This window comes from Erpetoichthys calabaricus, chromosome 3, assembly GCF_900747795.2.
Source record: "Erpetoichthys calabaricus chromosome 3, fErpCal1.3, whole genome shotgun sequence".
Lineage (NCBI taxonomy): Eukaryota > Metazoa > Chordata > Cladistia > Polypteriformes > Polypteridae > Erpetoichthys > Erpetoichthys calabaricus.
In genome coordinates this window covers 279,307,346-279,319,882 of record NC_041396.2, presented here as the reverse complement: position 1 = coordinate 279,319,882, position 12,537 = coordinate 279,307,346, and the positions used below count along the sequence as shown (strand labels likewise).

At 40.7% G+C, this 12,537-nt stretch overlaps 1 protein-coding gene across 2 annotated transcripts in view; it reads left to right on the top strand.

The window, feature by feature from the left end:
* tnk1 (tyrosine kinase, non-receptor, 1) overlaps positions 1–12,537 on the top strand; it is a 113,112-nt gene that overhangs the window by 71,302 nt on the left and 29,273 nt on the right. For both annotated transcript variants that reach the window (XM_051925231.1, XM_028798424.2), the window contains exons 6-8: positions 1,094–1,371; positions 2,564–2,690; positions 8,832–8,978. In XM_051925231.1, the coding sequence (XP_051781191.1) occupies positions 1,094–1,371; positions 2,564–2,690; positions 8,832–8,978 (552 nt within the window). The remainder of the gene's footprint in view (positions 1–1,093; positions 1,372–2,563; positions 2,691–8,831; positions 8,979–12,537) is intronic.

The window sequence follows — 12,537 nt, the reverse complement described above, 5'->3', positions numbered from 1 at the left end:
AATAATGTTTTAAAGTTGTAATTAATTTAGATCATTATTAAAAAAAGCCTAATTCAACCCATTGTGATACAACGTACAACAAAAAAATATGACTTATGAACATTCCAAGGAGGGTCGAAACTCTCTATAGGCACTGTATGTATTTTATATATGTATATATATAAATTGGGGTCTAGCACACCTTTACACAACTTCACAAGAGGTAAAGTGGTCAATAACAGCATCTGTTCTTCCCACTCTTATCCTCCCAACCTTGAACTCCCCACTAAGGCATGGAGGCTTCTTTTAAAACGTATCTCGAGCGTAACCTGTAAGCACTTCTTGGTCAGATAAAGCTTCTGTTTCCATAGAGCTCCCCACAGCAGCCCTAAAAGTCCATGACAGAACTGCTCTCCTAAACTACACTTTCCCGGCAACGCCTGCAGGAGCCCAAACCAAAGAAGTGGGAGAAAAGTTCTGCCACCTTGCAGCTTGGAGGAACACATGCCCATATCTTTCTATTATCTTTGCTTCCCATCCAATGGAGTATTGGCTCTCTGGTTAAGGATCAGTTCTGGTATCTGGAAGGATGCCAGTTCAAATCCCATTACTGCCAGAAGGGATCCTACTCTGTTGGGCTCTTGAGCAAGGCCCTTAACCTGAAAATTGCTTCAGAGTGCTGTATAATGGCTCACTCTGTGCTCTGAACCGGAAAGGTCATGCAAAAGGACAGTTTCCCCTCGGGGGAATTAGCAAAGTATATTAAAAAAAAAACAAAAAGGTGCCACCAATCAACCCAGACGTACTCACCTCATTTAAACTACTTGTTTTCAAATTTGTAGATTTCTATTGCATATTGAGTAACATTTTGCATGCAAGTAAAATGCAATAAGCTCATTTCCTGGATCCCTCTCTGAATCTTTACACCCATGGATTCTCTTTATAATCTTTATTTTTTAAATAAATGATGAATCGCCTACTCTTCCCTGACACAATTCACATCCCACGTGTAGCATCATCCTGTAGGGCAGACACCATTCTGTAATATTTTTACTGATATTTAGACAATAATAAATTAGAGATGACCTGTTTTCCACTGTCTCTCCTTCTCTAGGTAACAGAATTGGCTCCCCTGGGCTCCTTGCATGACTGCCTCCGGTCCCGATATGGCAACTTCTCTCTGATGCGTCTCTGGCTCTTTGCCACCCAGATAATTGCAGGAATGGCATACCTGGAATCACGTCATTTCATCCACCGGGATTTGGCAGCAAGGAATGTGCTGCTGGCATCGGCCAATCTAGTTAAGATTGGGGACTTTGGTTTAATGAGGACTCTAACCATGGAGCAGGACCACTACATTATGTCAGCACACCGCAAGATCCCTTTTGCCTGGTACACACAAAAATAAAATCCTTTTTCTTTACTCTTTATGCATTGGCCAGATATGCTTAAATGCAGAAAGCCAGTATTAACTTTTTTTTACAAATGTACAATTTCAATAATATTAGGCTGATCATTGAAATAGTCTTGCTGTACATTAAAAAAAGAAATTAAAAGTGTAGGTATGTTCTAATATGTAAAACCAAAAGCAGCATATGATGCAGTCTGCTGATTAGAATAACTTCAAACTTATTTCACAACAAGATCTCCATACGAGATAACAGCATAGAGTTTGTGAACAAACTCACAGAAGCAAACTTATACATATTTATATTGGGTCATTATTGTCACATGTAGAGTACATTGAAATTCTTACATTCATCTGCTAATAAACATAGAATTTATTGTCTTTCTCTGGCACCATGATGCCATGCTTAACTATATAAATATGACTAACAGATTTCTTCTATTCAAAATACAAAGTAGTCTTTTCCATCACAATTCATTATTTGTCACTCCGTCTGGGTATTTTTCCTGCCTTGCACCCAGAGCTGCTGGGATAGACTTCATGACCCTGAACTGAATTAAGTGTATTTGATAATGGATGAATGGTTTTAAAAATGCTCTCGTTTTTTATGAGAATACATTAAAGCCCATGTAAACAGCTGCTCTGGGTGTCCAATGACCTCTGAGCTCTGGCCCATGCCAAGCTCCAAAAATGCTGAATAGCTTGCTTGACAGAAAGTGTTCTGTAGTGCTGTCAAGGTACAAGTCCATATTTAGGCTCCCTTAATAAAATGTTGCCTCCTAGTGAACTTCCCTTATGGTGCTGTTCCTCCATTAGCCACACACTTCATGACTTGAGACAGACATGCATTTCCATTGATCTCCCTATTTTATCCATCCATCCATATTCCAACCCGCTGAATCCGAACACAGGGTCACGGGGGTCTGCTGGAGCCAATCCCAGCCAACACAGGGCACAAGGCAGGAACTAATCCTGGGCAGGGTGCCAACCCACCGCAGTCCCTATTTTATTTTTTTGTTTAAAGGTTGCTTCTTTAGTAATTTTCACAACCTGCATGCCAATTGGTCACAAAGTCCTGAATTGATCATGTCAGTCACTAAACAATTTAAGAACTGTGCACGCTTTTTAAACAGGACTTTGCCACTCATCTCTGATGCTGTTCATTTACTTTTTCAGGTGTGCTCCAGAAAGCCTGAAGGTTGGCACTTTTTCCCATGCCTCGGACGTATGGATGTTTGGGGTTACACTTTGGGAGATGTTCAGCTACTGCCAAGAACCTTGGTTGGGGATGATGGGGAGAGAGGTACTTCCTCATAATTTTTTTTTTCATTTTATATATAGGCTGGGCAAATGTAGATTTACAATTTCTGAGCTGACTGGCAATTTGAGCACTTACAAGTTTGTACCTACTGTAAGTGCACTGTGCCATTGAGACATTTTTTTGAGTTAATAAAGTTAATGAAGCTATTGAGTTAGTAAAGCTATTGTAATACTCATAACCTTCTGTGATGTGTGGGTCACAGACTTGCACAAGAGAGAAGGAGGTGAGACAAGATTTACGAAAAAATCAGCTTTATCATTGTGAAGACAGGAACATTCTCAAAACATTTATTCAAGTGGGAGGTGCCACTTAAATACATGCAGCATGACGTCATCCTGCATTTGTTCCCTTCTCAGATCAAAAGAACAGATAGCCTTCCTGCACAACAGAGGAGACAGAATGTGAGCGCAAGGCCAGGTCAGTGGCCAGTTTTAAATGCCCCCCACATCAACCTTTGGGTGACAGGCGCATTATATGGTGAGCCTGCGAACTTGCAGTTACACCAGCGGCAAACAACCAATCCCTGCTTGCATTAACAGAGTATGCCACACAGCGCAGCTGGGGAAGCCCACGATTGCCCCGGCAACTGATAAACTGTCTTCCACAGACACTGCTATCGCACTTCGGGACGCACTTCACTTCATCCCATTGGGGGGAGTCCCAAACGAGTTTAGAAACCTTATATATATATATATATATAAATATATATATGTACTGTATATATACTCTATATGTACTGTATACTGTATGTAGTATAGTATGTATATATATTATGCCTGTAAGGGCATTTAACATTTGGTGCAAAATTTAAGAAATGTTTGGTTTTGATATACACAAATCCATCCATCCATCCATTTTCCAACCCGCTGAATCCGAACACAGGGTCACGGGGGTCTGCTGGAGCCAATCCCAGCCAACACAGGGCACAAGGCAGGAAACAATCCTGGGCAGGGTGCCAACCCACCGCAGGACACACACAAACACACCCACACACCAAGCACACACTAGGGCCAATTTAGAATCGCCAATTCACCTAACCTGCATGTCTTTGGACTGTGGGAGGAAACCGGAGCGCCCGGAGGAAACCCACGCAGACACGGGGAGAACATGCAAACTCCACGCAGGGAGGACCCGGGAATCGAACCCAGGTCCCCAGATCTCCCAACTGCGAGGCAGCAGCGCTACCCACTGCGCCACCGTGCCGCCCTATACACAAATCAAAAGTTGCAATTTACAACTAACAATTAACATTACACGTTCATTTTGGCTGACACTTTACAAAATTTGTCACCTATATTACTTAATTTCTGTCAAATCGATATCTTTTTAAAAGTTCATTGTTATCCAGCATTTCCAAATCAGTCAGCCTTTCACGGGATGTGCTTGCCAGTCTCTGCCTGAACCCCATTGTCTGACAGCTCTTAGTGAGAGGACAGCTCACAATTCTCCTAAATCCCAGTGAAGTTAGAAGTAGTTTCCTAAATTAGAAAAATTGGCAAAATGCTTTTACTCCTACTTCTTCCTTTTTTAAAATCATATAACACTCCATACACATAACTCAAGTTTTACAAAAAAAAAAAAAAGGGTTCGAGACAAATCAAACCCCCCCCCCCCCCACCCCGAGAAAGAGAGCTAGGCCAGCAGTGTAAAACTTTATGCTAGTAAAGACAAATCCATCCATTATCCAACCCGCTATATCCTAACACAGGGTCACGGGGGTCTGCTGGAGCTAATCCCAGCCAGCACAGGGCACAAGGCAGGAATAAACCCCGGGCAGGGCACCAACCCACCGCAGGGCACACACCCACCAGGGACTATTTTAAGACCACCAATGCACCTAACCTGCATGTCTTTGGACTGTGGGAGGAAACCGGAGCGCCCAGAGGAAACCCACGCAGACACGGGGAGAACATGCAAACTCCACGCAGGGAGGACCCGGGAAGTGAACCCGGGTCTCCTAACTGCGAGGCAGCAGCTGTGCTACCATGCCGCTCTAAAGACAAATGAATAGATAAAATAATAAATGAATAGAGATAAATGGAGTAAAATAGGGGAGAGAATCTGCTTCCTCAATTTAAATGCTTATTCTAGAATGTTATTGATTAGATCCTGCCAGGTTTTGAAAAAGTTTTGAACAGATCCTCTAAGTGCGAATTTGTTTTTTTCCAGTTTCAAATAGTATATAACATCAGTTACCCACTGACTTAACAGAGGTGAGTTAGGATTCTTCCAGGTGAGTAAGATTAGTCTACGTGCCAATAATGTAGTAAAGGCAATTACAGTTTGTTTGTCCTTCTCCACTTTACTCCTGCGTCTAAGTGTAAGGCCAAAATTACATCACTCTGAAAGTTTTGAGACCATTAGGATTGTTTAACTACTGTGAGGTGCTTGATAATTATGGGCACAGGTCATGTCAAGCATGTCACTTGCATACATTCTCAGATGATTCTGTACTTATGGGGCATATCAATAAGGGTAACTAGACAGAGTATAGGAGTAAGAATTTCCTGCAACTTAACATCAGTATAACTAAAGAACTGGTTATTGACTTTTACCATACCATAGAGTCTCCATGCCTGGTCACTGTGCAGGGAGTAAATGTAGAGTTGGTGCATTGCTACAAGTACTTGGGTGTCCACATCAATGACAGGTTGGACTGGTCTCATGACACAGAGGAAATATAGAGGAAGGGACAGAGCAGACTCTTTTTTACTTGGGGGATGTGGATACTGACATGCTTCACCTGTTCCGCAACTCTGTGATGGCCAGTGCAATTTTCTACACTGTGGTGTGCTGGGCCAGTAACATCACTTCAAGAGGGACCCACCCTATCAACAAGCTATTTAAACAGGCAGGCTCAGTTATAAGATGCACTCTGGAGCCTCTTTAGATAGCAGAGGGACAGAGAATGAAGACAAAACTGAGTGACGTTATGAACAATGCTGTGCATCCTCTCTCTGACACACTAACACTGAAGATTTTCAATTAATACTGTAAATTATTCAGCAGAAGCGTGCCAGGAAATATTACTGGGGCTCCTTTATACTAACAGCAATACGCATACATAATGCCTCACTGTGACTGGGTCTGCCAAGTCAAAAGATTTCTTTTATATTAATTTTCTTTCTTTTTAGCCATTCTGGATGTGTTCAGACCCTTGTGTAAGTGTATATCAAATCAGATCAAATCAAATCAAAATCTTTATTGTCATTGTAGCAATGATTACAAAAAAATGTAGGCGCAATTTTCCAATGCAAAAAAAAATAAAAACAAAACACAGTTACACAAGTTAAAACTAAAATTATCCATTCATACATACGTTATATTGCACTTGTCCCATAGCCAATGTTGACTTAGGGCTGTATTGTAAACATGAGAGTGTATTGTATTGTAAACATGAAGGTGCACTTGGTCAGATTGACCACTTAGCAGCATTCAGCATGGTGATGGCTGAAGGATAAAAACTGTTTCTCAGTCTATTTGTCTTAGTCTTTATGGATCTGAAACGTCTGCCTGAAGGCAGGCGTTCAAACAATGCATGTCCTGGGTGTGATGGGTCCTGAAGAATTTTCTTGACGTTGCTGAGACAACAGGAACTATGTAGTTCTTCTAGTGAGGGGAGAGGAGAGCCGACTATTCGCTGGGTGACCTTAATGACCCTGTGGAGCTCTTTCCTCTGTGCTACTGTGCAACTGGAGAACCACGCACAGAGACAGTAGGCCAGGATGCTCTCTACTGTGCAGCGGAAAAGGACACCAGCAGTTTCTCAGGGATGTTGTTCTTCCTGAGAACCCTCAGGTAGTAGAGTCTCTTTTGGACCTTCTTCACTACCTCAGCAGTGTACATACCCCAGGTCAAGTCCTCCCTAATGGTGACTCCCAAGAATGGTAATGCTGCCACCGCCATGCTTCACTGTGGGGACTGTATTGGACAAGTGATGAGCAGTGCCTGGTTGTCTCCACACATACCGCTTAGAATTAAGGCCAAAAAGTTCTATCTTGGTCTCATCAGACCAGAGAATCTTATTTCTCACCATCTCAGAGTCCTTCAGGTGTCTTTTAGCAAACTCCATGTGGGAGTTGGCCTTAATTCTAAGCGGTATGTGTGGAGACAACCAGGCACTGCTCATCACTTGTCCAATACAGTCCCCACAGTGAAGCATGGCGGTGGCAGCATCATGCTGTGGGGGTGTTTTTCAGCTGCAGGGACAGGACGATTGGTTGCAATCGAGGGAAAGATGAATGCGGCCAAGTACAGGGATATCCTGGACAAAAACCTTCTCCAGAGTGCTAAGGACCTCAGACTGGGCCGAAGGTTTACCTTCCAACAAGACAATGACCCTAAGCACACAGCTAAAATAATGAAGGAGTGGCTTCACAACAACTCTGTGACTGTTCTTGAATGGCCCAGCCAGAGCCCTGACTTAAACCCAATTGAGCATCTCTGGAGAGACCTGAAAATGGCTGTCCACCAACGTTTACCATCCAACCTGACAGAACTGGAGAGGATCTGCAAGGAGGAATGGCAGAGGATCCCCAAATCCAGGTGTGAAAAACTTGTTGCATCTTTCCCAAGAAGACTCATGGCTGTATTAACTCAAAAGGGTGCTTCTACTAAATACTGAGCAAAGGGTCTGAATACTTAGGACCATGTGATATTTCAGTTTTTCTTTTTTAATAAATCTGCAACAATTTCAAAAATTCTTTTTTTGTCTGTCAATATGGGGTGCTGTGTGTACATTAATGAGGGAAAAAATTAATTTAAATGATTTTAGCAAATGGCTGCAATATGACAAAGAGTGAAAAATTGAAGGGGGTCTGAATACTTTCCGTACCCACTGTATATAATCATGTGTTTATTTACTAATTTATTTGATAAGCTTCTGTACAAAGCCAAATTGCCACATATTAAAGTTAAAGCCTTGCATTCTATTTTGCTATTTATGAATGCCAGTGCTAGTTTACTTAAATGATAGTTGGGTAACTACTTGATGCATATACTATATACGTTAAAGCTGTTGTTAATGTTTATATATTTTATATTGTATTATAAGAAAGGCCCACTATTTTTTACTTGAAAAACAGGGATACTTTATTAAAAAGCCATTAAATGGGATTTCTGCTTTTGCCATAATATCAAAAGGTATCAAGTATCATAAAATTTCACTTGTATTGTTGTCAAATACAAAAATTCTGGTATTTTGATAGTAAATTCTGGTATTTTTTTTTTCAGTATCCCTTCTTTTCTGTTTGCTGATTTTTGAGAGGTGCACTTAGGATTTATTTATTTTTGGTTATCCTTTCTACATTCTTAAAACAAGTTAATATATGGACATTCTCAAGAAAGTTCTTCCATATGTTTTCTTATTCTCTGTTTATCCCTTGTAAAAGGCAGGGGGCACCACTGAGCCCCAAAACCCCAGACATACCACACTAAAACAGTCCCAGGTGCAAAATAAAGTCCTTTATTGATGAATCCACACCATCTTCCAAAAATACTCCTCCTTTTCCTCCCCCAGGTGAGCTTTACCTTCTGCCTCCTGACTCACTGGACAGCTTGCTTTTTTGTCAGACTGGGAGTACTTCCAGTACCAGGGCAGAGCCCAACAGAGGCACTTTAGGGTCAGAAAGAAACATCCTGAAACAGTTTGCCCTTCTCCCTGCATTGCCCTGTGGCAGTACCCAAGGATCCCAAAAAGGTTGCTTCCCAGGACTACAATTAATATAAATCCCTGCGGGTGTCCTTATTGGGTCCAAGCCAGCAAAGCACTACCTACCATCTGTTATACTGGGGTAGGAACTGCTCTTGATATCCCAGCTCCCCCTTACTGTCCACTAATCTATCCCATTGCATGGGATGTTGGTTCAGCCCCATTCCAGCCAGGTTATGTCTCCTTACATTCCATTCCACTGTCCTTACATTATGGGGTCCCAGCTGGGAGAGGTTCCAGCACAGCACTTACACCCTGTAAATCATTCTCAGTGTAATACAATTTACTTCTTCAAGATAAGCTCATGTGCAAGTAAGTGAAATGGCTCCATTGTACCCACAGCACATTGTAGTCTTCCTCAAGAGATAGGATTCCATCCGGTTGATGTTTATTTGTTTATTGTTTTCCTCTAGATCTTACTCAGGATAGACAGAGAAGGAGAACGCTTAGAAAGGCCCCAGGATTGTCCACTGGAGATGTACTCCATCATGAGGCAGTGCTGGACTCATAATCCTCAAAGTAGACCAACCTTTGCAATATTAAACAACCTCATCAGCAAGGTAAGAATTGTATTTTCATGCCCACATCTAGACAACATAATTTCATTTTATTAGTGACTTTTCAGAAAACCAGAACTGCTACACAAGATAGAGTATATAAAGTATAACTGATATCACAAGGATTAGATGTGACATAATCAACTGCTTCTACCCATCCTTACTACCATGGGGTGTCTAAGTGATATAGCCCATTATAAATTTCAGTTTTCAGAACTGTAGTCTGATTAAGTTAGTTAAAGTACCACAGCCCGGTTTGAAGAGGAGTTACAGAAAATAACCTTCCTAATGCACCAATTCGATAATCAAAAGATTGCTAAGAAGTTGTTAAAGTGACATAGTTAATGTTCTATATAGGCCAGTTTTTACAGAGAAGAGAAAAATTAAATTGTTTTACTGGATACAATATCTAGTTTCACAAAACAACTGCTTTTAAATGTCCAACTATTTCCATCAAACACCCATTCCTTCATAAAATGTTTTTTTTTCACATACCTGCTTAATCCAATTCAGTGTTACAAAGTGTGAGAGCCCATCTTAGCGGCATTTAATACGAGGCAGTAATCAACCCGGGACATGCATGTCTTTGTGATATTAAAGGACAAACGTCTATCCAGACACAAGGAAAATATGCATGTTCCATACAGATGGCAAGTAGCCTTGCTATTTAAAAGCAGCACACTGGATTTCTGAGGCAGTGCTAACCGTAGTACAACCATACTGTCCTTCTATAAATTACTAAATGTATTATCGTGGAAGTTCCTTTGCTTATTATTTTGGTTACACTTACACTATGCAGTTATAATATAGTCAACTATGTTGTGTGAGTGAATGCTAGGCATATCTGCATTATAGCGCCCCATGTTTAGAGCTTTATTAGCACGTGGACAGCTGTTTTAAGCAATATTAAACTTTTGTATAACAGTTTTATAATGTCCCATGTGCACAGTTTTATCTGCATGTGGACAGCTAACTTAAGCAAACTGAGACTCTTGTGTAGTTGCTTTATAATGTCCCAGACAGAGGGCTTTCTCACACGTGCACGATTCTTTAACCTGAGACTTTAGCGCAGCTCCTTTTAGCAGCCCGTGTGTACATCTGTGTCAAGCAGAATGTGACTTCAGCATAGTTACAGTACGTTATAGCATCTCATGTGTATGGCTTACCTACACGTAGACAGCTGCCTCAAGCAGACAGCCTTACTAGCCTGGCATAAGTAAACCAAACGATTCTCTTCAGATCTGAGCATCACTCGACACCTGTGCTACTTACCAAAGCAGGTGCCCACTCACTGTGCTGAATTTAATCTGAAGACGTCCCCCTTAGTCCTGTAATCTCAATGGGAATATGGCAGTCACTCACACTAGGTGCTCTTAATGCTAGGCCATGATCCAACAACACAATATAAACTATCTATTATAATAAAGAAAACTAATAAAACACAGTAAAACCAATAGTATTAAAAAGTATGAAATGTTTTTGAAAAGAATATTTTAAGGATACTTACTGTAAAGATACAGATAATGATGAGAACCAGTCCCCTCAAGCCTGGGTGCAGCGCTGCTTAAAATGTCTCTTCAGTCTGCAGAGGTCTTATGCCTTACCAATTTCAGTGGAAATGCAGAGGTCTTGTCTGGAGGGCGGTGAAGATCTCCTGTTCTTGTTTTTGTTGTTTTTTTTTTTTTTCTTCTCTGTGCATCATGCATCCCAAATTTAAAGACCACTGCCCTTAAGGAATTAACAATGAAAACAAAAGTGATGCATAATCTTAAAACCATTGTCAAGTCATGTTTGCATTAGAAGACTGTGTTCTTTTTCCAGGGTGACTCCCATGCTAATCTTAACTACCACAGGCTAATACATAAGATTTTTTTTTCACATTCCAAAAATAATAACTGATAAACTATTTTTAAGACATTTCTAAAAGAATAATGTAAAAATTACAAAGTTCAAATAACTAAAGGTACAGAGATTTAGTCAATACATAGCAGTTTGCACTACAATCAGTTAAAAGATTCAAAACATCAAGTAACAAACTCTTCAAGATAAGTTTGTTTAAATACTTATTTAAAAAAGTAACAGTCCAGGTTACTGTGATTTCTGCAGGATGTATCTGACCTAAATAGACTCATCCTGTAATTGATTTTCTGGGCAGTGAGAGGATTGTATTTATTCATGTTAAGTTTCACACTAGATTACACATATAATCTTCTCCATTAAGCATATATATATATATATATATATATATATACACACATATATATATATATGTGTGTGTGTGTGTGTGTGTGTCGGCGGCGCAGTGGTTGCGCTGCTGCCTCGCAGTTAGGAGACCCGGGTTCGCTTCCCGGATCCTCCCTGCGTGGAGTTTGCATGTTCTCCCCGTGTCTGCATGGGTTTCCTCCGGGCGCTCCGGTTTCCTCCCACAGTCCAAAGACATGCAGCTTAGGTGGATTGGCGATTCTAAATTGGCCCTAGTGTGTGCTTGGTGTGTGGGTGTGTTTGTGTGTGTCCTTCGGTGGGTTGGCACCCTGCCCGGGATTGGTTCCTGCCTTGTGCCCTGTGTTGTCTAAGATTGGCTCCAGCAGAACCCCGTGACCCTGTGTTCGGATTCAGCGGGTTGGAAAATGGATGGATATATATGTGTCTCTGCAGCTCACGTTAGGCAGAGGGGGGCAGAACGCACCCCAAGGAGACACGGTCGCTCCTCTGAAACCCCCTTTTAAATGGTGATACAATGGGAAACAAGTACAGTTTTTTTTACCTCCTCTTTGCTCGATCAGCTGCTGCTGCTGCCGTGCCGCGTGATCTCCATCTTGTGCGGCGATTCAAACATTTAAAAGCCTGTACAGCAGCTGTTCTACTCTTTGTATTTTATTTCTGGCCCCAGGTGTGGTTAAATCTCTTGGCACAAATTCTCGTCTTGTGAGTTCTTGATATTTAATTTATATGGAATAGGAATCTGAAAATCTAACAACATCACATTAATGTTCCATAAATTCTGAAAAGAATGATACCAAACATATATATGTAGGTTTTAAAATAAGCCCGATTTAAAGCATGGCATAAAAATGTTGCACTTTCAGGCTTAGGATTATATTATATACATATATATTATAAGCTCACTTGCAAAGCTAATCCATTAAATTTCCATGAATTTATGTAACATAAACACTTAATTACCATTAATGTAAATGAAACAGGATCTCAAGAAATCCCTGACCTCAAAAGATTACTCCCATTACTCCTTAAATAATACTAACATTCATTAAAATTAACAGAATTCATTTAATAATAACATTAGTCATAAAAACAAATCCTAATAATACATTTTCTCTTTATTAAATGCTGTTTAACAGGGCTTTGCACCAGTTCTTTATCACTTTAAATTTTGCTTTCTGAGGAATGGCCTTTTGATCTTTGGGCTTTTTCAACTATTTTTTGATTTTTTGGTCCCATTATGCTCAAAATAATGTGTGGATATATGATAAAGTAACTGAACCATGGCATGTGAATGAAGCATTGGCTATGAGAATTACTGGGACTGTACTGTCACTGTGTC